The sequence below is a fragment of the Melanotaenia boesemani genome, chromosome 12, assembly GCF_017639745.1.
Source record: "Melanotaenia boesemani isolate fMelBoe1 chromosome 12, fMelBoe1.pri, whole genome shotgun sequence".
Taxonomy (NCBI): Eukaryota; Metazoa; Chordata; class Actinopteri; order Atheriniformes; family Melanotaeniidae; genus Melanotaenia; species Melanotaenia boesemani.
The window spans coordinates 3,025,840-3,051,325 of record NC_055693.1 but is presented as its reverse complement, the minus strand read 5'-3'; the positions used below and the strand labels follow the sequence as shown (position 1 = coordinate 3,051,325).

Below are 25,486 nucleotides of genomic sequence, written 5' to 3'. Positions count from 1 at the left end.
GATCAGATTATTGACTCCAGGATGGATCGACAGATATTTCGATATGTTGCATATTTTAGGATATTTGGGGCTGATTCTCCAGCTCTGTTCATCGTGGTGATCTTGTCAGCTAATGACCAGGAGAAATGAGTCTGAAACAACTCTGTGTGACCTTTAAATCCTCTAGTGCCTTCCTATCTGTTGAAATCAGACCTCAGCGGAGGGAAGGGAGGGTTTATGTTACCATGTCCAAACAGGGTTCTAGCAACTGTAAGGAAAAGTCACCACAGTTATGAAGACTGTAAAAAACTGAGGATGTGAATGTGGGGAATTCACCTGCTTGTCTTTGATCTGATTGATTAGTCAATCGTGTTTGGTTTGATTCTTCTCTTCAGTGATTAAAAGGATCACGGTTGCACTGCAGAGGCTGTTCAGTCGCTGCAGATGAAGTTCATTCCTGGTTTTAAGCTGTGGGAACAGTTTCATCCTTGTCTGTTTTAGTTGTAGGAGCAGTTTCAAGGTTTTAAACAGTGGAAACAGAACAGTTTTATTCCCATTTTTAATCTGTAATCAACAATAAAAACAACATTCATTATCATCCAGGAATAACTTGTAATCCAAATGACTTTCTGCTTCAGACACATCCCACAGACCCTGTACTCAACCTGGACTTGCTGGATTTTCTGACTGGTACCTGTTGCAACATGCCCACATTAAATGCCCTCCACACCTTTATTTTCGGTCTGAACATGTCATTAAAAGTGTCAGAGGAGTTTCTCTGTTCTGCGGACTTCTGTGGCCTGCCAGGAGGAGGTGAGGCCAAAGAAAACCCAGTTTGCTGATTATTACCGGAGACAAATGAGCTTATCTGATGCAGCTCTAAGAATGTGTAAACAGAAAATAAGTGATCCATCAGGTTTACCTTCATGGTTGCGGTCTGCACTCTTTAAGTCCTGAACATAATTTGTCTTTTATCTTTACTAGTTTTGAAGGTTGGAGATGGTGATATAAAAAATCACTGTAACTATAAAATGCAGTTATATTTTCTTTTCTTTGCTTCACTAAAGAAATTTACAGCCTGCCTTCTGGAAAGATTAAACTCTCATCTTTGTGCAGATTTGGTGAGAACATCAGCTGACTTTCCAGACCATCCGATGGATTACCAACCTCAGTGTGTTATTCTCATTGCTTACAACTGATATTGAGGTCTTGACCCTGACTGGACCAGGTCAACACCTGGTCCTGGTGTAGATCCACTGATGTGTTTGGGATTGTCGTCCTGCTGCATGAGACAGTTTTTTAGCTGTCGGACAGACGGACTCACATCTGATAGTAGAATACCTTGGTATCCTGAAGAATTCATGTTCCACTCAGTGACAGAGTTCTGTTGCTGCAGAACAAGCCCAGATCACCAACCCTCCACCGCCGTGCTGACAGCTGCTATGTGGTCTGGAAGGACCCAACAGACCAAACCACTCTGGTCCGGTCTGACCAACATTGGTCCAGAAGCCTGGTGGTTTGTTCAGATGCAGCTTTCTTGTTTTTAGAGAGAAGAGGCTTTCTCCTGCAGCCCTTCCTAACAAGCCATACTGGTTCAGTCTTTTTCTAACGGGACTGTCATGAACTTAACATGCTAACTGAGACCTGGAGAGTCTGAGATAGAGCTCTTAGTTTTTTTTTAGTTTCTCTGAGCATTCCATAGTCTGACCTCGGGCTGAACTCGCTGGGATGTCCAATCCTGGGGATTGACAGCCGCTTTGAATCTTTTCTACTAGGGAATAACCTTTCTCTAATCTTTATTAGTAATTACTTACTGCAACATTGTGACTTGTGCGATTTTAGTACTTCATCATTTATCATCTGAAACTGTTAAACCTCATCTTGAGGCAGCATGAGATGCATGCAGTACAGAAGATCTTTGCAGACACCGGAGAGCAGCAATGCTAACATGTAGCGTAGCATCATGGCGGGGATAAACTCAGCTAAAAGTCTCTACCAAGCATCGGCATCCAAACCAAACACAGTTCAGACCCCAAACAATTATATAGGAATGTAAGAAAACCATGAGAACAGAACTGTCCACGTTAGAGCTTCTGCTAAGTTCTCCACAAACCACACAAACAAGGAGTCATATGAACGCACGAACTCTGGAAGCTAGCATCCATTATCCATCCAGCTGTTCTCTTCCACTTATCCGGTGTTGGGTCACAAGGGTCAGCTGCCAACACAAGGAAGCCCAGACTTCCCTCTCCCCGACCACTTATTCCAGCTTATCCGGGGGGGATTTCCCGGTGTTCCCAGGCCATTCGAGAGATGTAGTTTCTCCTGGGTCTTCCTCGGGGTCTCCTCCTGGTGGGATGTGTCTAAAACACCTCACCAGGGCAAGAGGAGCCACCTCATCTGGTTCGTCTTGATGTGGAGGAGCAGCGACTTTCCTCTGAGCCCCTCCCGGATCACCAAGCTTCTCACCCTATCTCTGCGGGAGAGCCCGGCTGCCCTGCGGAGAAAACTCATTTCGGCTGCTTGTACTCGCGATCTTGTTCTTTCGGTCACTACCCACAGCTCGTGGCAATAGGTAAGGGTGGGAATGTAGATCAACCGGTAAAAGGAGAGTTTCTCCTTCACCACGACAAACTGATGCAGCTAAAACCATAAAAACCATGTCCTACTTTTACTGTTTGTGGTGAAAAGTTTGATTCCAGCTCTAAAACTTCTGTGTTCTCCTACGACTCTGCCTTTGATTGAAATGAACCATGAAGGTCCTGCTGGTTTCCATGGAGATGAAGGAGGTTTTATAGCGAAGGATTCACTCTTCCTATCATAGACTATCTTGGGCTTTACTTCTTTCTGGATCCTCATGGTGGTTGTAAGGTGAGTGTGGGGCTATCCCTGGATCCTCCTGACTCTGACCATTGATAGAGGTGTCCATCATCATCATCATCGTCGTCGTCGTGGACGACCGATGGCTTCCTGAGATATTTACCTGCATAACACCTTTATTAAACACCTGGAAACCAGCTCAGCTTCACTTTTGCTGTAGCACAGTTCCTCATCAGACATTACTTTACTCATTTCTAGACTAAGTGGACTGTTATATTCTGGTTTTCATTGCACGTAATATGGTTTTCTTTTAGGAAATAACAGTAACATGTCTTCATTCTGACACGTCTGTAGTAATCTCACAAGTCTCAGCTTTCTGTAGAGACTAAGATTATACACACAGCCACATAAACATATAATAATTGTTAAGATATACTTAATTTATATTGGGCATGTCATTTCAGACAGGAGGTCAGAAAATTAGGCCTCTTCACGTCAAGGTTAAAATGCTTTTGGACGCCTGCTTAGTAACAAGATTTAAAGTTTTCCTTCCCTCTGAAATGTTAAAGGTGATGCATCTTTTTTTATTTTCCTCAAAAGAATAAAACTTTGGCCACCATCTGTTTAGTTTATTATCAGGGGGAAGGGCCCGGAGGACGGTTTTTTCTCAGCTCTGTCCAACAGACAATGCAAGCTGATTCAGGGCGGAGGAAGAGCCTCCATCACATGTCGCCCAGAAACCCCCGTTACTCCAGCGCGGGAAGCTTAACGAGTTAACGAGGCACACAATTAAATTTACTGTAAATCTGAGTCGCGAGGACGCTGGTCCACCCAATCATGTGGCTCTTTAGGACAATTATGAGGTTGTAGAGAGACAGAAGGGGTTGGTGAGCGGTAGTGGACACTGGGAGAGGACAGCTGGCAGGACTCATTGAGAAAAAGCTTTTCAGTGTTGCTTTCGGTGGAGGGGATGAGAATGGACTCTGGGTAACAGGAAGTGAGTGACAGAAACATTCAAAAGGACTTCCCTGAGAGCACAAAGCGGCGTTACCATGGAGAAATCTTTTCAGATGATGGAATTCTTATGACCGCCCAAAAAATTCAATTAGCTGAGATAAAACCCGTGAATGAGGTCAAATAAAACATGTAACTGAATTCAAATGATCCTGATTTGGTAAAAAATCTATTAATAAAAAAAGTGGCCTGTGCTGCGTTAGTTCAGGCTTCTTTTCATTTATACGCAGGAATCCATGAAAAGCAGGCAGCTTAACTGGAGACACTGCAGCCAGCATTTCTCCTGCTGCCAGTTTATCCCTTTCACAGCGAGCAGTTTCACAGGCCTTCCCTGCAGGCTTTTGTGCGAGGTCATTGGGATGCAGCTTCAGGCTCGTTGGCAGGCTCACGCCGAGCTGTGGCTGACACCCGGCCAGCAGACTGGCCAGCATCCTCAGAAAAGACACGGAGCCTTGGCAGCCAGCAGACCGAGCTGAGGATAAAAGACGTCACCTGAGAGCTCCCTTCCATTCATCCCTCCTGAATTGCCCTCGGCTCCTCCGCTGGCCGTTCCCATCCTCTAACGTCCCGGGAAGATAAAGCGTCTGGGCAAGGGAGGGGCTTCAGAGCAGAATCCCACCTCGGTGAAGACTCGCTGTGTGACTGCATGTATCAATAGATCCAAGTCGGTTTTAAATCCCCAAACAGAATATTAAGCAAGCCACAGAAAGGCCTGTGCAAAGCTATTAAGATGTACCATCGTTATGTCAGCTAACAGCCACGGGAGCATCTCAGTTAATATATAAAGTCATGGTACAATGAAAATACGCCTTCTTTTTATTCTACGGTTTATCTGTACGGTTATTTATTGAATAAAAACTAAGCCAAAGCTGTGCTGCCATGTCGTATTTTTCTCCTGCAACCGTTCCAAACAAGCCTGGTTCAGTCTTTAACTAGACTGTCGTAAACGTTAACATTTAGCATGCTAGCTGAGGCCTGGAGAGACTGACATGTAACTCTTGGTTTTTTTTATTCTTTACAGTTTATTTTTTTCATTGAAACGTTTTGTTTTTTGTATTCATGAGGTCAGATCCAAACTCAGAAGCTGTTTCTTGGAGCATCAGGTGCTAAAATGGTGGTTAAGGTGCTTCGAATGAGAGCTACTAAAGCAGAAATAATTCCCTCTGGTCAGATTCTCCAGAACTGAGCTTTAACTTCCTCCCGCCTGCAGTTGTCTCTGCTTTAGCCACTGTGTCAGTCTGAAATGAGTCAACAATGTCAAATTATAGCTGGATTCTGGTGCTGTAGCTTCATAACTCTGGTTTCTGCTTTTGATCCAGTCAGCTGGATCTCTGAGCCAAACCCAGCAGCACGTGTCAACGTCTTAACTCCGGGTTCAGCTGGAAAGCAGTTTTCATTGGGATTATGAGGAATCATTGAAGTGTAAGTTCAGTGAAGGCAACATGAAAGAGACAAACCCTGAACCCTGCATGGAGCTGACATCATTAAAGATGACTGGTTTGATGGAGAGAATGTGGCTCATGCCGGGGTCGGGCTTCTCTTGTCAGAGCTTCCTTCCTCAGAGCAATCAGATGGGTGTTGGTCCTGTGTCCCACTTTCTGAGCCGCCACGCCAGCAGCGCTCTGTGAATTCCTCTTTGGGTAGAATAACCGCTGACGTAAACATAGCGGTGCAGACCGGGGTCGCGTGCAGTTCAGGTCCGACAGGCCTGCTGGGATTGTGCCACTTCGTGTTGCTTGGATGAATCTGACATGAAAAAGAAAGTTGCTTTCCTTCCTCTTCACTGCCTGTCTTCAGACACTGTCCTCTCTCAGCAGGGACGTCACCGTTACAGATGTTCCTGGCACGATTATTATGGAAGAAATAATCTGAATTATTCTGCTGTAACTAATTTCCCAACACTAACAATGTTCAAAACTACATAAACTCTCCTTACAGATCTTTAACTTTTATTTTTTAATTTATCTACTAAAGTAACATAAATCTGCTCTGCTGTGTAAAGTAAAATAAATCCTACATATTAACTCAGAGAAACAGGTGAAAGGCTCCAGGACGTCTACCTGAACATCTACCTGAACATCTACCTGGACCTCTACATGGACCTCTACCTTAACATCTACCTGGACCTCTACATGGACCTCTACCTTAACATCTACCTGAACCTCTACATGGACCTCTACCTGGACCTCTGCCTGGACCTCTACCTGAACATCTACCTGGACCTCTACATGGACCTCTACCTTAACATCTACCTGAACCTCTACATGGACCTCTACCTGGACCTCTGCCTGGACCTCTACCTGAACATCTACCTGGACCTCTACATGGACCTCTACCTTAACATCTACCTGAACCTCTACATGGACCTCTACCTGGACCTCTGCCTGGACCTCTACCTGAACATCTACCTGGACCTCTACATGGACCTCTACCTTAACATCTACCTGAACCTCTACATGGACCTCTACCTGGACCTCTGCCTGGACCTCCACCTGAACATCTACCTGGACCTCTACATGGACCTCTACCTGAACATCTACCTGAACCTCTACATGGACCTCTACCTGGACCTCTGCCTGGACCTCCACCTGAACATCTACCTGGACCTCTACATGGACCTCTACCTTAACATCTACCTGAACCTCTACATGGACCTCTACCTGGACCTCTGCCTGGACCTCCACCTGAACATCTACCTGGACCTCTACATGGACCTCTACCTGAACATCTACCTGAACCTCTACATGGACCTCCACCTGGACCTCTGCCTGGACCTCTACCTGAACATCTACCTGGACCTCCACCTGAACATCTACCTGGACCTCTACCTGAACCTCTGCCTGGACCTCTACATGGACCTCTGCCTGGACCTCTGCCTGGACCTCTACCTGAACATCTACCTGGACCTCTACATGGACCTCTACCTTAACATCTACCTGAACCTCTACATGGACCTCTACCTGGACCTCTGCCTGGACCTCCACCTGAACATCTACCTGGACCTCTACATGGACCTCTACCTGAACCTCTGCCTGGACCTCTACATGGACCTCTACCTGGACTTGGGAAGCTTCTTTCTGGAAACTACATTATATATATGAATATTTCTTTAAAAAGCAGGAAAAATAGAAAGCTGCTGTTTGACACATTCAGTTCAGTCCAACTTTATTTGTTGGCACTTTAGAAACCACAGAGGACCACAGAGCTGCACAAAATCACAGTTAGACATAAAACAAGCAGCATAATACATGCCTGAAGCATAAAATAGGACAAGAGATTAAAACACGTAAGAGTCAAATTAGACAGAATAAATAAATAAAATCAACGTAAAGGAGGCCGGTTTAATATGTGGGCTGGTTTTTCCATCATTTAGGGGCAGCCACTGCGAAGACTTGAATAATACTGGAACAGTGGAAATAATAACAAAGCCACATCTCTGAAATGAAGCTTTCTGCTACGGACGTCTAACTCTGATGACTAAAAGGCATCAGCTTCACGCCGAGTCAGTGATCAGAGAAACTATCCGTTAAAATTACGTATTTCATTTTTTTTTATATGTGTAATGTGGAGTTTAGTAAACTCTGCTGTAAGTCCACGTACAACATTACACAACAATAACATTTCAGTCTTATCACCTCATTTAATCCAGTTACTTACAGCGTTTATATTTCCTTTAGCTTAAAAAGCTGCTGGTTTTACTGCAGGTGATGAAATATGTTCAATGTATTTCCTGTTTTATGTCGTGCTTTACAGGCTGGTGAGCCTCCTCCACAATAACACCTGGTCTTTAAATTTCTCCTTACGTCTGTAACCAAATAAATCAGACAGGAATGACGTGGGGTGCAACCACACCAGCCTTTCTGGTTCCAAACCTACTTTTCCTGCTCAGAAAGGAGAATTGTGAACACACAAACTGATCAAAATCAAAGAAATGGACTCTGTTCACATAATGCAAATCTTGGTCCGCTTCAAGTGGACCAAATGAAGGAAGTGGACTACACAGCAAAATGCATTGTGGGTTCAGCGTACGGCATTGTGGGTAAACACAACCAAAACATAAGCACGTCTGGGGCGATGGGCGGCTCTGGACGGGAGGAATGAGTCGCAGTCGGATGAATGCAGTAGAAGTTCTGATAGAAACACGTTCAACCCAGGACCGCCGGCATCGGATGCAACGCCACATTTAGCTGTTATTTACTAGAAATCAAAGTTGCTCTGCATTAACCAGCAGATGAACCAGTTTCCTTCTTCACTGTGTGTCTCATATTCTCCTTCTGTAATTCTTCAGCTTGGCCTCTGGCAGGAAGTGGAATTCATTATTTAAAAGGTTCAATTCATTTGCAGTGTGAACGCAAACTCAGTTCAGAAGAAACTGAACCAAGACCCCAGTCGGACTGAGCCTGGTGAACTAGCCTTAATCCAGTAATCAGTCATGGCATTTAATACTGGGATTAATTGTGAAAGTAAGTAATTGTGACATCCCTTCTCACGGCTCCGTTTGTTTCCTAGGTGTCGTTTAAAGTCGGCGTGGAGGCGAGGAGCTGTCCTCCAAGCGGCACCAACCACAGCTTCACCATCAAACCGGTGGGGTTCAAAGACCGGCTGGAGGTGGCCGTGGATTATCAGTGTGACTGCGGCTGCAGTCGGGAAGCTAAAGTCAACAGCAGCATCTGTAGCTCCATCGGTACTAAAAATCACTGTTTTCCTTTCACAGATATTTAGATAACAACTGATCATGATCAGATCAGCACAGCTTCTCCATCCTGCCTCTACCTGCGTTCATTCTGATGTTTGTTTACAGGAAAACAATTCAGTGTCCATTTTTTTGAGTTTCAGCGCAGCCATAGCATAGTGGGTGGAGCCTGATGGGGCATTTCAAACTGACCAATCAGAGCAGACTGGGCTAAAAGGAGGTCCAACCTCTGAAACGGGAGACAAAAATTTAGAAACAAAATCAAAGCAAACAACAGCTGTTTCTCAGAGATTTCACACATCAGCTTTATTTGCAGTTAGTTTTAACTTAGTTAAACTGGTTACGATCCCAGGTTTGTTTCTGATGTTCTAACCCATGTAGGATGTTTAAACCAGGGCCGGAAATCACAAATATGATCACGATACATCTGTTCAATAACAACAATGATTTCTTGCTTGATGATGTCACAAATTCTTCCATGATCACAAAAATCCTCCTGAGCTCATTTAAATCTCTAAAACTCCACCAGAGCTTCTCAGGAGCGGTAATGTGTAGCTAAAGGGTAGATATCCATTAGCTGATCTATAAAAGTTTTCCAGACATTTCTATCCCGTCCAGGAGGTTTACAATCCAGTCACTAAATGTAGTTTTATTCAGAGACTCTATCTGGTAAATCCACAGTGATCCATGATAACAGCGTTATTTATCACATTTCACCATAAAAACATCACTATCACTGTGTTGCTAAGAGACCTCTATTTAGACCTGGACATAATGATGAAGCCACTTCCTGTCAGACTTTCCACCAATCGGAGAGCTTAGATTGACAATAACGTCCAATCAGGAGCAGCCAAAGATCAACAAACGTCCACAAGTCACAGAAATAACCCAGAACATATAAGTTTTAACTTTATTTACTGTAGAGACACAAACTAGGGAGGTTCCTCCTTCACTCCGTTCTGATTAGTCAGCTGGAGAAGCCAGCCCCCCACTCAGGTTTGAGGAAGCATTTCATTGGACAGATAGTTGGTAGATGCTGCTGTGTGCAGGATGAGACATCAACATTTTTAAATTTATTTTCCAAGAATCCCCCAAACTGAAAAAGCCTCAAAACAACAAATAAACTTATTTTTTCCAGTATGATGTTATCAGAACTGCTTTTCCAGGCAGCTTAAAGATGATTGTTGTCTTGTCAAAGTAAAAATCAGTTTAAGAGACAAACTGCTGCTGCAGGACTTCTTATTGTGGCGTATGAAGGCGTTAAACACCCTAATTAATGGTTTTCAGACCTTTAATAACTGAGGAAAAGTCCCACGTCTGAACATTTTAAATGACTACTTCCTTTGGGATGATTATGGAGAGACTCTCATTTATGGTTGTTTTTGACATAATGATGGTAATTAAAAAATAAATCTCATGTAAACCAGTTTTTAAGGTGAATTTTCAAGCCTCTGACTTTGTAAATGAAAGATTGACAGGTTGTAGGAGGGTTCACGTCCTCCGTCTGGATTTTATGCTGGGGAGGAAAAACTTGAACCATCCTGAATTTCAAGATTTAGTTAGTTCAGTTATCTGAGTTAACGTCAACGAGAAAACCTAAAACACTAAAACCAGATGGGAGGGAGTTCTGACTGTTTCCCTGCTGATGGTGAAAAATGACTCAGAAGTCAGAAACTGAATTTAAGGCAGCCTAAATCCTGAGCAACCTCTTCGTCCTGCAGGTATGTATAAATGCGGCACCTGTCGCTGCGAACCGGGCTACCTGGGCGCCCGCTGCGAGTGCCAGGAGGGCGAGGCCAGCAGCCTGCATGTGGGCGCCTGCCGGGAGGCTGAGGGCAAGCAGATCTGCAGCGGGCGAGGCGAGTGCAGCTGCAACCAGTGTCTGTGCTACGAGTCGGAGTTCGGGAAGATCTACGGCAGCTTCTGCGAGTGCGACGACTTCTCCTGCGCCCGACATAAAGGCATCCTCTGCTCAGGTAGGAGCGCTGGCAGCCGTCTTCTTCAGCTCCATGATCCCCACAGATTACTGTTGGGCCTCATCTCTCACGAATACCCTCCCATGAATCCAGTTTGCATGGAAACCTCATTGATGTAGTGATTTCACATATAAGCAGCTGTCTTAGTATTTGATTGACAGCTCACTGAGCCAATCGGAGCTTCATGTGACGTTGGCTGGATGAAAATCTGCCGTTTGCAGGTGTAACTGTAAAACTCCTGCAGCTGATGCTCTGAGTTTGTTCACATGGAAGATTTAGTTAGTTTGGATGTGATGGTCACCTTCTCAAAGAAATCAGGAAGAAACTTCATTTTCTCTCCTTCTCCTTTCTTTCTTCCCTTTTTTTGGGCCCGAGTTCCCTTTTCTGGGACAGGGACACAACATTTTCCTGTCTCCTGTGGCTGTCCGATCAATCCATGTGTAGCCCACATAACCCAGTTAAAACCAACCAGTGCAGGTGTGGACTAAACCATTTTGCACCTTCTTTTTTTTTTTTTTTTTTTTTTTTAACCTGTCTTGTCCAGCATCGTTGCAAACAGAATGATTGTCTGGCTGCTGTCTGGTGCTGGGCAATTTTACTCTATCAAGCAGGGATTTATACTACATGTATAAAGTCCCTCTTGATGAAAAACTTTATTAAATCAGACTCTTAATGCTGGACTCGACCGGAGGGGACAGAGAGAGAGAGAGAGAAAAGAAAGTAGAGAGAAGAGGGAGGGGAGAGAGAGGGACAGAAAGGGTGTGGGGAGTGCGGGTGGGGACTTGAAACATCATACAGAAGACCATGTAATCCATACTACTTACAACATATATAGCTACGATCATCCTAGCCAGTAGGTCATTACACAACTAGTTGATAATAGTAACAATAATAATAATAAGAGTAAGAGTAATAATAATAATAAGAACAGAAATAATTAAAAAAAGAAACAAAATATGATAATAGATATAAGTGAAACTGCTGTATTCAAGAACATGCGCAGAGAAACCTGTGTGGATGTGTTGGAGAACTCGGCCACACGGCGACGCAAAGACTGTGTGGAGACGTTCAGGAAGGAGTGACCATGCAGAGTGATCATGCAGATGCCACCTCACTTGAACAGAGGCCAGAGTCAGGCCAGCGGTCCCGAGACCCAGGCCACCAGCCCCCCCCGCAGGCAACAGATCCCGACCGGTCCACAGAGACGACCACTCGCCCGCCCAGGAAGGCAGCAGCAGGAGATCCCCGCAGGAGCCGCCCCGCGGACCCAGGGCACCGGCCCCGGCGGGCCGAGGCCAGCAGTCCCCGACCCCCCCGGGCACCGGCCGCCCGGGACAGACGGGGCAGAGGGCCCGGGCCCAGGAGCGCAGGGACACCCCCCCCCCCCCCACAGGCCGAGGGCCAGCACGCCACCCGGGGGGACCCGGCCCGCCCAGACGGCCACCACCAGAGGCCAGCCCCACACCCCAGCGCCCAGCCGCACACCCCGAGAACCAGTCCTGCCCCCCCCCAGACCAACACACACACACACAAACACACACACTCTCCTTCCACTCCTCCATTTATCCTCCCACGCATACACCATTCAACCCTCACATACTCTGTCCTCCCACACACACACACCATCCTTCCACCATCCATCCTTCCACACACACACCATCCTTCCTCCCACACACTCACCATCCTTCCACCACTCTCCCACACCTATCCCATCCTCCCACACACACATCATCCCTCCACCACTCATCCTCCCACACATACACCATCCTCCCTCTCACACACCATTCATCCACCTTCACACCTCCCATACACACACACACACACACCTTCCTTCCACTACCCATCCTCCCACACATACATCATTCTCCTACACCAAACATCCACCTTCACGTACCCCATCCTCCCACACACACACACCACCCCTCCATCACCCACTCTCCCAAACATACACCACTCCCCCACACACACACCATCCTCCCTCCCATACACCATCCATCCTCCCGCACACACACCATCCTTCCACCATCCATCCTCCCACACACTCCCCCATCCCTGCACCATACATTCTCCCACACATACCCCATCCTCCCACACATACATCATCCCTCCACCATTCATCCTCCCACACCCACACCACCCCCCCTCCCACACACCACGCATCCACCTCCACACACCCCACCCTCCCACACACCATCCCTCCACCACCCATCCCCCCACACCCACACCACTCCCCCCCCCCAACACACACACACACAAACACCATCCCCCCACCACCATCCTCCCGCCACCCCACGCCACGGGGGGACAGCCCCAGCCAGGAGGCGAGGAGACACGAGCCAGGCCCCCAACCCCCCACCCCGCCCCCGCCCCCCACTCCCCACCCCCAAAACAGCACCTTCCCCCCAGGGCCAGCAGCCAAAACCCCCCGGGACAGCCCGCCTACGCCCCGGGCCAACGCGACAGGCCACCCGGCCCGCCCCGCCCCCGGGCCATCCATGGAGACAGGGGCGCTTGAAGACCCCATCCCCCCTCCCTCCCCCACTAGTGATGGAATATATTATGTGCTGTTTGCAATTAAAAAAAGAGGGTTAAAATTGGGGGGCAGTAACTGCATTGAGGAGGGGGTGGGGCCACCTGAGCAGTCCCACCCACCTGACCTCGCATGTTCCACCCCCCAAAACGTGTTTGTATGTTGCAAATGTTATTTGTGCTCAGTGACTAAGTGGAATTAAAAGCTGGGAGGCATGCTGCCGCTCGGCGAAGCAACAGGGCCACTATGATGACCCCCCTGCCCCGCCCAGCGCAACAAGCACACCTCCCACAGCCCTACCTGTGTATGTAGTGAAGAGTGGGGGAAGGGAGGGGTCAGGAGATGTAGGTCCAGAGGGGAGTAAGCCTCCCCCCTGGAAGACGACCCGCCAGTGGCTTAGGGCGCCCCCGTCCCCCGCCGGCCCCGAAGGGCGTCACAGGCCCGGAGCAGGCACCCCAACCCAGGCACGCCACGAACCCCCCCAGGGGCCAGCCACCAGCCCAAGGGGCCACTTTCCTCTTTCTGAGTGGGAGGGGGGCGAGGCAAAGGAAGGGAACCCCAGGCCCACGCCCCCAACACCCGGCCAGGGCGCCCCCCAGAAGACACGTCCTAACCCCCTGCAAACCCCCATTTTGCACCTTCTTAAAGGGGTGAGAGGAACTCCATCCAAATTTAGAGCAAGTTTAAGCTAACTGGAGCTTGTGTTGTCATGAAACTGCTTTATTTTACTTTATATATTATTCTAGAATCATTTCTGGTCTTCTGGGAACGAGGTGCCCTGGTATAAGAGGTCTAGCAATACTTGTGCTAATATCTGATAATATCTAAAGCTAATATCTCCCAGATCTCGTCATCTAAAAGCTTCTATTCAGAAATGCATCATTCATTTTCTCCAGTTCGCCCAAACCTTCGCCTTTTACAGTGACTCTGTGATTCTGTTGGCTTCAGTAGATTTATTCCATATGGTTTTCTTTGAGGTGTTGTAGGAAGGTTTTAATGGAACGGGACTAAGTTAATTTGGTCTGTCCCACCCGTTCTGGGTGTGTGCTTCTAGTTTGACCCACCCATGACTCGGCTTCTCTCAACGGGAGATGAAACTTCACCTGCAGGGCCGTTGGCTTCCTTCCCTCCATGGAGCAGCTGCTGAACTACTTGTTCAGATGTTCGGCTGAAGCTTTGTTGTTCTTCTGCCTCTGAGGGCGTGTTTTGGTATCGTACTTGTCTCGGGAGGATTTATGACCATGTTGCTGTGATAGAAACAGTAAATGTTTGGAGTGAATGTTCAGGATGAGGCAGGAGTCATACATGTGCTCTGTTAATCAGAAATGAGTGTGTGGATGCCAGCTTGTGCTTCTTGTCCTCTGATTGGCTGTCCCTCTGATGCCCAGAGAGGACTTAGAGCTGGATGGACCAGCTGGTTTGGCTCAGACTGGCCCGGCCTGTTGTATTTCCAACACTTCAGGTCCAAGACTGTGGTGTGAGACCTCCTGGCAGGAGTCGAGGCTGGAGGGGGGTTGTTCCAGAGGAACCACAGAAAGTGCTTTGTGGTGAAGGGGCCGGCTCTGGTGTTGTCCACAAACACAATGCCGCCTCCGTATATGGCAGTGAGCACGGCAGATGCAGACCAGTTTCTGCTGATCCTCCATTAAATGTTAACAGTCCACTTCCTCCTGTCTGTCCTCTCAGCGAGGAGCTGTAATGAGTTCCTAATGAAGCAAAGCTGTACACCCCGTCCACAACCCCCCACCAGCTCCTCTGCCAGTTAATTACTGCGGAGCTCCCCGTGTAAACCTCGCTGTACAAGCCCTTCAGAGGAAATGCCGTTCGAGCCCCTCAGCTCTGGATTTTGTTCCACCGGGACCCAGGGCGGCCGTCTGGGAAAACCTGGAGAGGGATAAAATCCTCCTCAGTGCTGATCATCTGCTTCATGTCTGAGCTGCTCTGAAGGACAAGAACACTGAGCTTGTCTTCTAGGACACGTGGAACATATTTACTACCCTTTCAGGTCACTGGGGGACAAAAAAGTCCTCACCCCAAATCTTCTATAAAAACAACACAAATTCATATTATTTTATTTTTTTTTGCTTAAACTGTTCAATCAGCTTCACTCTAAATGAAGAAAACCAAACATGTAATTATTTTAACCATTTAAATTCCAATTCCATCAAATAAAATGAATTATTTTTATTTTATAAATGAGGGGGGGGGGGGGTTAAAATCTAAATCAGTAATGCTACAAATTTTTGGTACAATTAATTTATTTTAAAAATAATAAAATTCCCCAGTTCCCAGTTATGTATTTTTTGTTGTTTTTTTTCCATAAAAAAAATAAAAACATAATTAGTTAGTTAAAGGGCTGGAACAATTTGTTAACAATTTAAATATCTCGACGTTTTGTTTTAGACTAAAGTTGATTGAAAGATTTGAGAGAAATAAAGTGAAAAAACATTAATGTGAGGTTTTTATTGCAATTATTGAAAGAAGAGTTTTTTAATCCTCTAATGAGCTGGAAGTGAAGGGAATTGAAGCGACTGTCAGGGTAAAAAATGTTAGTTCAGCTGTGTCACAGAATCAGGATTTCTGACCCAGCAAACCCTTCTGAACCTTAACTTCAACATGAAGCAACTAGAAAAGTTGGGGTCTGAAGAAAGATCAGCTGACATGTTTGAGTCCTTAAAATAATTTTCTTTGATCAAGAAAATCTAATTTATAAATCATATTTGAAGAAGTTTTATTTGATTTAATCCAGTCACAAGAAGCCAGATATGAGCAGAAAATGCTGAAATATTCAAAAGTAAAATAAATGGCCTCCATTTGACAGGAAATCAGAGATAATTCAGTTATTTCTGCAGGACCAGTTCACAACAAAGTCCTCTCAGGCTCTTTTAAAGACACAGTCCCCAGTTCACTGTAGTTTAATTATAATTCAGTTAAAACAAACCCATGAAATGATCCACATTAGTTCAGTGTATAATAGCTGTGTTCACATTAACCAGTAAAAATAATGACCTAGCTAAGGAAACAAACAGATTGCATTAAGTCTTCAATTTGATTCAACCCTCCATCCTGAGCTGCACCAGAAGACAGTGGGGAGAAAAAACCTCCATCACAACCAGAACCAGGAAGGACTGGACGAGTTGGGGGTGGAGTTGACAGGAAAGAGGGGTCAGCAGTCAGCATAGCTCTAAGCCAGGGTTTCCTGCTGGGAAATGAGAGAAACACAAAGTGATCCAGTTTAATCTTTAAGGTAGAGTCTGCTTCCTGAAGCCAAACGGGGAGCCGGTTCCACACAGAGGGGTCCGATAACTGGAGGTTCTGCTTCCTGTTCTGCTTCTAGAACCTCTAGGAACTACCAGTAAACCTGCAGTCTGACTGAAGAACTATTTTGGGAAAATATGAGACCACTCAAATGGCTCCCGTTTTATGCACATTGGATCTTAGCAGAAACTTTACTTTTTTAGTCACATGAGATCTTTTCCTGTAAAACTTTGCCTGTTCTCATCGTGACGACCTGAAGTAAAAACATTTTTAAATATTCATGATAACCGAGCAACAAAAGGAAATTATTGTTTACATGTAAACATGTTTGCTGGAAACAAGTCGGCCATGATTTTGGCTTCTTGCTGATATTTAATTTTAAAGACTTAAACGTTTCCTTCTGATGACATGCAGGTTTAGTTTAATTTTGCATATGCAGGTTCAGTTAATCTAAAGTTCTTCTAAACTTCTCATTAAATGGGTGGGTGTGGCCTGCAGCAAGTAAAACAATGTGATCAGACTGGTTTAGGTTTAGAGGGTACTGGTTCCACAGGGCCTAATGTTGGAGCCACTGTTTTAGATTTCACCCCTCATTTCCACCCAGAGCGTGTCAGGTGTGGAGTGCAGTCCACCTAGCAGGATCCGCGAGATCATGAAATCACAGAAGAATTAGAGAATCTTATGATTCTCCACTTCCAGGATAAACGTCTCATCGTCCATGATGGAAAAAAAACCACTGAGACTCTCCAACCGGTTAACCACGTAATGTTTTCATGGGCTTTTATTTTGAAAAATGCCAGAGGTTTTTACACTGCTCCCGTAACTGACTTCCTGTCTGCCCCTATCTGAACTGCTCAGTTTGACGCATTCTGGGGACTCGGTAAGTTTAGCGGAGAGCCGCGACAAGATGCTTCTGACACGCACCGCGGCGCCCGGCGGGAACCAAACCAATAACTACAACGGTTGTGAGGGGCCGCGGCGCACACGCACCCGGTGGAAATGAGGAGTTAGTTTGTCATTAAAAACATCAGAGTTAAAAGCTTTATGTACAGGGATCCAGGTTTAGTCTTTAATAAGATAGTTGAGGTTTGTGAGTGATGTTTGAAGCCGACAGTCTTCGTGGCCTTGGGAAGAACTAGTTCCGCTTGTGGTTTGGCTCAGACGTATTAATCCTCATCTGAACTTCTTAAGCTGTAAAACCTGGTGGGAAAGTTGAAATATGAGGAGAGTAAAAACCTTCTGAGACAAATCCCAAAGTTTTCTTTAATCTTTCTTGATCTATTTAATTTCTTTAGTGTGTTCATGCGAACTGTCGACGGCTCAGTAAAAACATTTATCTTTGACAGTAACTGTGTATTCAGGCTTAAAACGGCCAAATAAGTTCTTAGATTTATTATTATCTTTTATGTTTGTCACAGTTTACTTATTTGGTTCATTTAAAAGAAGAAAAAAAAAACAAATATAAATATATTTGCACTTAAAGCATTATTTATTGCAATTTTCATAAGAAGACATGGACAGGATGACATGGAAGATAAACTGAGCGCCTCTGTGTCTGATACACAGAAATAACTTGTAATAGATTACGTTATTTACTACTAATATCATTTAATTGTGTTGACCCAGTAAACATGTAGTGATTAGCACCCTGTGGAGGCGCCAGCTGATGTGTCGTTGCCAGATGTGTTTACTCTGTGATGGACTTGACGATGCAGCTCAGAGCTGCTGTGTCTCTTCTTTCCTGTCTGTTTGCAACGAGGCATCAGTAAATCTGAACTTCCTGACCCACAGCTGCTTTTAAACGGTGATCTAAGCGCTCAACGGGCTGCACTTGCCAGAAATAGCACAATACTTACACAAACCCTCTTTTACCTCATAAATGAAACTGCTGTGTGTGTGTGTGTGTTTCCTTACAGGGTAAATGGGAACATGTGTGTTTATTCACGTTCGTGCAGGGCACAGCTGAGACTGATGGGAAAGGTTCTCTTCAGGCCTAAAGTGCCTGTAGGCTGAAAATGAAACGGGACGGGAACTTTGAACGGGGACGTGTCGGCGCTCCAGCTGAGACATCATGATACGAAAACGTGGCCACTTTCAGAACTGCCATCATTAGAGATGTTTCTCATCTTTTTGTTGGTTTAATCATTATACAAAAATCTAATTTCTCATCTTTTTCGCTCCAGTCAAGCTGCGTTTCTTCACTACGACATCTGTTTTCTTCCCTCCTGCAGCGTACAGTCTGAGTGCTGTTGTGGTCGACATTATTGTGTCGTGTGTCATTACGTGAACATGCAGCAATTAGTCTGCCTGGTCTTGGCTGTCGATGGGCTGACGGGCATGCAGCGGTTACATCATCAGGCTTGTTAACAGGTGGACGGGATCATCATCAGCTTGGTGTGGCAGAGCGGCTGTTTATTTTCAGATTTTTGTGTTTATTAGACCTGTTTAAAATGAGTTCATGTCCACCTAGCGCTGGAAGAGAGATGCAAACTGAAGACAAAGACTGATGCATCGGACATTCGTTAAGCTTTCTGCAGTAAAGGGGACATGTCACTTTGGTTATATGAATATAATAGTTTAAACCTAAATTTGCATCAACTATTACACAGTAACTGATTTCATGTGCTGCAGATTCCACCTACAGTCTGTCATTCTTCTGAGAGATTTTTTTGGAGGAAATCTGCCTGAATCAAACATCACTGAGGAGAAAGGCAAATTTCTATCTGGACAATCAGATCCAGGAGCTCCAGGTCAGGGGAGGAGCTAGAGGGGGGGTCAGGGTGGCACTGGCCACCTCTGAAATCTGACTGGGCCCCCCAGGTGCCATCTCAGATGATTGACAGGTCACTGGAGGAGGACAGATATGTCTCTCCAGACCTGCATGGATCACCTGTATCACTACACCATTTATTTGTTTTTATAGCTGAAAATAAACTATAAAGATTCTCAAAGAGAAGCTCAGTATCTACGTTACTTAGCACTAAACTAGCGCTACATGATCCAGTTTCATTAAAACAGGAGGCTAGCAAGCCTGCTATCTGGTTTTAAAGTAGCTACAGCAAGAAAACGTGGAGAAATATATCCTGTAGCCAGTCTGGTATAGTAGAGGAAGATATAAGAATGAAGAGAAAGGGAGATATTTCTGACTTTTTAGTAAAGAGGAAGGACACAGATCCGGTGGAGACAGACCCCAGACCCAGTGGATCCAGTCTACCAGCAGACAGTAAACCAGAACTGATCCCCCTACTACCAAATCAGGATCCGCATACTGCACCCAAAACAACCTTCGATGGACCTTTTTGATCAAATATTTCCACTTGGTGATCCAGATTATTAAAGTAAAGATGTTTTATTTCTCATGTCTCTCTAATGTGAGGACAGTATGTGGCCCCCTGAGAAGTCGTGCCCACCTCTGGCCCCCCCATGTATAAAAATCTCCACCTCTTCTCCCAGGATGGAAACAGTGTTTTGTTTACTCCTGTTCCTCCTGAAGTCAACAGTCATCTCTTTTTCTGCACCATCTCACAAACCAGTTCCTTCTTCTCTGCTTCTTGTCCATCACTGAGCCCGTTTACATGCACACCAAAAAGCTGATCATTAGCTGTTTTTTTGGGTTATCAGATCCATTAAGTGGTCATGTAAACAGCATAATCTGATGTCCTTTATCAGATAATGGCCATTATTGGATTAAATGAAATCGGATTAACACACATAGACTTCTCTCCAATACTCTGATGTCTTCATGCATGTAGACCCGTATATCTGATTTATTTAGTCTTTCTACATCTGTGTATGTGCAACAAGCTGCGTCACCTCCGTCCAAAATCAGCTTCTCCTGCCGGGAAAAGGCCAAGTTCAGATTTTTGTTTCTGGAAACCCAATGATAGAAATTCCAAATGTAAAGCTGGAAAACTGACATACTTTATATATAAGGGACACAGCACTTACATGCCCAAAATTAGCTTCTCTCACCAAAATAAAGCCAAATTCAGATTTTTAATATGGTATGAGTAACGAACTGAAGATGACTTAATGTCGCATTTCTTCGTACGTTTTATTTAAAGTGTTCATGTAGTTGGTGGGGGGGGGGTCCGAAGAAGTTTTGGAACCACCTGTAAACATTCACCTGTAAACTATTTAGCAGTACGTACATACTCCAAAATAAATAATGGACTGGTAAATATAGACAAGGATTTTTCAAATATTGTATTTCAAAAGTGCATGCAAACATGCCAGTAATCTGATTACTCCCACTGTCCCAAGCTCACTGACACTCCCCACAATTGCAAAGTAATCAGAGTATTTCTGCAGATGACCGGACTCCAGAGTTGTACTGGAGGTCTGAGGTGTCCAGTGTGAAGTGAAGTGGTGAGAGTACCGTCCCTTGTGGAGCTCCAGGTCTGCTGACCACCATCTAAGACACACAGAGTGTGTCTCAAACCGCGCACTTACATGAGTGCACTGGAAGGTAGTGTGTAGTGCGCACTAAACACTACCTTCTGTAGTGCACACTATCGTGGGTAAGTCCTGATCCAAATTGAGCACTAACGTTTTGCACTTACCGGTAGTGACGTACCAGCTTAGCAGCGCCGCTCGGTTAATATACTTTTTTTTTCTTCCAAAATCCAAAATCACGTCAACATACGTGTTTGCATGTCATACTTTTATGCTAAAACAGTTTTTAAATAAGCAAAGATATCTTAACTGAATTAAAGTACGTTACATTATACATTTGTTTTTATTGGTGTTTACACTGATACGTTCACGTCTGCAACAGGAAACCGATTATACTAGAAATCATCATTCAAAATATGAAATGCAGTAATGAAGACGCTAAAACAGGGATGCAGAAAACATTTTATTTAAACTTTTTATTAAAACATTTCTCTCTTGCCGCCTCCTCTTCTCCACAGCAGCGTCCAAGCCCGCAGGTGGTAAACGCCTCAGTGCCACTGCTGGCTCGGTAGTTTGATGCCACAGTGACCTACGGTGAACACAGAATGGAAGTTTATATAAAAGCAAACATTATTATGTACTTTATGGGTACTTTGTACATCACTTTAGATAAGAGTCTGCAATCAGCTACGGCTTCGTCAGCGTTACCATGGAAACGGGCCGGTTCTCTAACCAGCGGTGTTTCCTAATCAGTATTCAGATCAAGGACCATTTCGTTTACGCCAGAGACCCCGCAGTGCTTAATCTGGAGGTTCAGCAATCATGAATAAACATACGGAACCTATAGCATTAATCATTTTTAACACTTATAGCCCATCTAGATCCGCGAAATCGGCTATAAAACTGCTAACATTTACGTTGCTAACTCTACTGCAGCCTCCAACAAATGATCAGATCCGTAACTGTCATCAGGGACAGAAGAGATAAGAAACATGCTGCAGTTTACATTAGAATTTTGATCAAATATCTTCATACTTACAGCAGTAGAAAACAGCCTCCACCTGCATCGGTACCGCTGAGTCGGTGGCTGCCAGCTCTGAAAAACTGGTTGAAAGTCCCTCCCCTTCCGCTACGTCAGCAAGATGGCGTCCGTTTAGTGCGTGTAGTGTCCATCGTTTCGCACTAGATTTTTGGCCGAGTTTAGGGCAGCATCCGGGTACTTTCAGTGCACTGAGTTTTTACTGAAATTTCTGTGTCAGCGCACTAAGCACTTAAATGTAGTGTTCGAAGTATAGAAGTGCGCGGTTTGGGACACACCCACAACCTTTCAGGTATCTGTTGGGTAGTCAGTAACCCAGGTGGTTGTGGAGGGATCAGCGGTGCAGGCTGAAAAGCACACTACATCAGGAAATTAATGAGACTTGGATTCAGTTTGACATAAAACTGGATTCAGGAGCTGCAGACGGCACGGCGTGCCTCCAGCATGCAGAAAGCCGCTGCAGCTCTGAAGCTGCGAGGATGTAAGTCCAGATGCTGAAGCTGTAGCCTCACAGGCCTCACACAAGCCCACCGGTCATCGCGCTTACACAGAAAACAGCTGCTGGTCGTCAAGGAAACACTTCTTCTGGTTTTATGTGTTCAGTCCCCAGATCATCCAGCACAGATCCTCTCACTTAATGATCTAAACACGCCAAGCTCCTCACATAATGACATTTCCAGTTATCTCCCAGGCACCATTCATTTCACTTATGAACTACTTTTGTTCATCTACGTTCTGCAACACGGACTCAAGTTTCAAAGGAAGGTTTTTCATTTGCAGACAGGGATCAGATCCGCCTGAACCCTCGAAGCTGCTTTTTGTCTGCAGCCCTCAAGTTCAGTCAAGTCTGAAAGAAAAGAGACGGGAGGCGTGAGGACTCATCCGGTGTGGTTTGACCCGAGGGTCTGAGTGTCAGGCGCTGCTCAGGTAGCTTTGTTTCACATAAAATCATCAGTGGTTGATTAAGCTGCTTCGGGTTTCATCAGATGTTTTCATTTCAAGCAGGGCTGCAGGTTACATGTCAGAGGAAGCTGTTTCAGCAGGTAAAAATGTTCCTGGGAAACATTTAACTTGAGTCAGGAGTCACAATATGTACAGTTAAAGCCCAGCTGTCCAGGCTCCAGAGGAGGGTTCAGCAGACGTCCACCAGATAACAAACTTGTATAAATTTGTTCACTGTTGAACTGAAACATTTAATGCTGCTGAATATTAATGAGTGTGCTCGTTGTTAAACCCAGAAGTTTCTGTTCGGAGGTTCATCTTTGTGTCCGGGGAGTTTTCCGAAAGCGTTTCCATGACGTTTCTCAACCAATCTTTTTTTTCTTGACAGACAAAATCCCAAATATTAAAGGTGCTAAAGGAACTGAAGCTCAGCAGCAGAGCAGGTGGAGCTTTTTGACGTTAGGAGATGAATTTTCCTCCTGAGTGGCCGTCCTGCTATGACGCCGCTCAGCGCTAAGCCGTGCAGAAGGCTGCAAACATTTACAGAAAAATAAAGAAATGATTCGGATTTATTCTGAGCTGTGGGGAAAGAAATGCTGATGCAGCACATGTCAGCTTAGCCACCAGCTGATGTCCTCAGAGGTATTAAACTCATGTTTTTTTCTTGTTGGCAGTGAGTAATGTGAGTGGAGACTGAGGCATCCTGTGCTCCAGAGCAGAATAAACACTGTTTTCAGGGCTTTTAACACCCGTCTGTTGTCCTGCTGCTCATTTACCATCACAAGTAATGTCCTAACCCAGCAGGAAGTTGCTTATTTAATGTGTTTTCAGGTGTTGTGTGTCATACAGAGGACGCATCGGCGGTTAATTCCTGGTGACACACTGTGCTTGTCTCAGCCTGCACATTTTAACAGCTTACATTTTTTAGCTGTTTTAGCTCCACAGAAACACACAGACAGGACCGTAGCATTGTTTTAACAACGCTTTAAAGACGGAAACACGAGTCACAAGCTGCAGCAAACTTTGGTACCAGTCTGATGTGTGCGGATGTCTTTCATTCTTCTTGTATTTCCACTTCTGAGCAGCAACGTTTCATCTTTTCAGATCAGTGAGTGTCATTGACGAAGGCAATGAGGGCAACGAGGGCGCCTCTATCGCCGCAGAATCCAGAGTATTTATTCCAACTCCTCACCCTGCAAACTTTGTTTGCAAAAAACATAAAGGCTTAGATCTATGAAGGACAAATAAAAATGTATCCTCACATTTCCTGCATTCATCTGGCATATTTAGCTTTATTTTCTCCTGTAACGCTCTCTATCTGTTCTTTGTCCTCGTCCTTGTCCTTCATCTTATCTGTTTTTGGTTGTTGCAGTTTCAGCTGTCATTTTCTTTCATTGTTGCAGCACTTTTGTTTCTCCATCTTTTATTTTTTCTTTTGTTTGATTAGAAATCTTTACTTTTTTGAGCATATCATAACAGCCAAGCTAGCATCGGATGTTGTAGTAGCCAAGTGCTGCAAATACACAGTTTCTACTCTTTAACATTAGAAAATGCTTCAAATATTGCGGGAAGATGTTTCCTCTGCAGCTGCAGTGTACTGCATTAGATCTACTTTACTTTATTCTTCATCAGGTCCACCTCCTAGTACTGGGTCGGATCCCCTTTTTTTCCAGAACTGCCGTAATCCTGGTGTGATAGATGAAGCAGGTGGTGGAAACCTTCCTCAGAGGTTTTCTCCATATTAACATGACAGCATCACACAGTTGCTGCAGGTTTGTCGGCTGCATCCATGATGAGAATCTCCCGTTCCACCACATCCCAAAGCTGCTCTACTGGACTGAGATCTGGTGGCTGTGGAGGCCGTTGGAGTCCAGTGAACTCATCGTCATGTTCTAGAAAGCAGGTGGAGATGATCTGAGCTTTGTGACATGGTGCATTATCCTGCTGGAAGTAGCATCAGAAGATGCTCCACTGTGGTCATAAAGGGATGGACATGGTCAGCAACAATACTCAGGTAGGCTGTGCTGGTTAAACCAGGCCACGTTGGTACTAAGGGGCCCAAAGTGGACCAAGAAAATCTCCCCCCACCATTACACCAGCAGCAGCCTGAAGCGTTGATCCAAGGCAGGATGGATCCATGTTTTCATGATGTTTCCAGCAGATTCTGAGCCGAGCATCTGAATGTGGAGCTGAAATGGAGACTCATCAGACCAGCAACGTTTCTCCATCTTCTATTGTCCAGTGTTGGTGAGTGTGTGTGAATTGTAGCCTCAGTTTCCTGTTCTTAGCTGACAGGAGGCACCCGGTGTGTCTTCTGCTGCATCCTGGTCCAGACAACTGCTGCTCTGGATGTTTTCTCCTCTCAGTAAATACTCAGACCAACAACCATGTCACGTTCAAAGTCTCTTAAATCACCTTTCTTTCCTCATCCTGATGCTCATGTTGAACTTCTGTTGTCTTCATCATGTTTACATGAGTAAATGCTGCTATGTGATTGGCTGGTTAGATATTAGTGTTAACAGGAAGTTAAACAGGTGGAGCTGATGAGGTGGACGGTGAGTTTAAGTACAGTTTGTGTTTTTCAGTCTGTGTTGTGGATGCAGCTCTCCTTTCTCTGCTGTGAGTGCAGGATCTGTCAGTGTTGGTCGTACAGCTGCATGTTTTCCCACAGAAAGTTTCATGTTCCCACTACAACTGTTTCACTTCTCCAACCAAAATCATGTGTCTGCCTGCAGCCGTCATGCCAGCTGCTGGATTTTTTCAATCTGAGACTTAAATCTGCACTTTAAAGAAGCATCATAGACGCCTAGATTCCAACCTGCAGCCTGAATCTTCTCTGT

The 25,486-nt window shown here is 45.2% G+C and overlaps 1 protein-coding gene across 1 annotated transcript in view; it reads left to right on the top strand.

Annotated features, from left to right (window-relative positions):
* itgb5 (integrin, beta 5) overlaps window positions 1-25,486 on the top strand; it is a 64,997-nt gene that overhangs the window by 21,655 nt on the left and 17,856 nt on the right. The window contains exons 10-11 of the mRNA XM_042001020.1: window positions 8,323-8,497; window positions 10,228-10,482. Of these exons, the coding sequence (XP_041856954.1) occupies window positions 8,323-8,497; window positions 10,228-10,482 (430 nt within the window). The remainder of the gene's footprint in view (window positions 1-8,322; window positions 8,498-10,227; window positions 10,483-25,486) is intronic.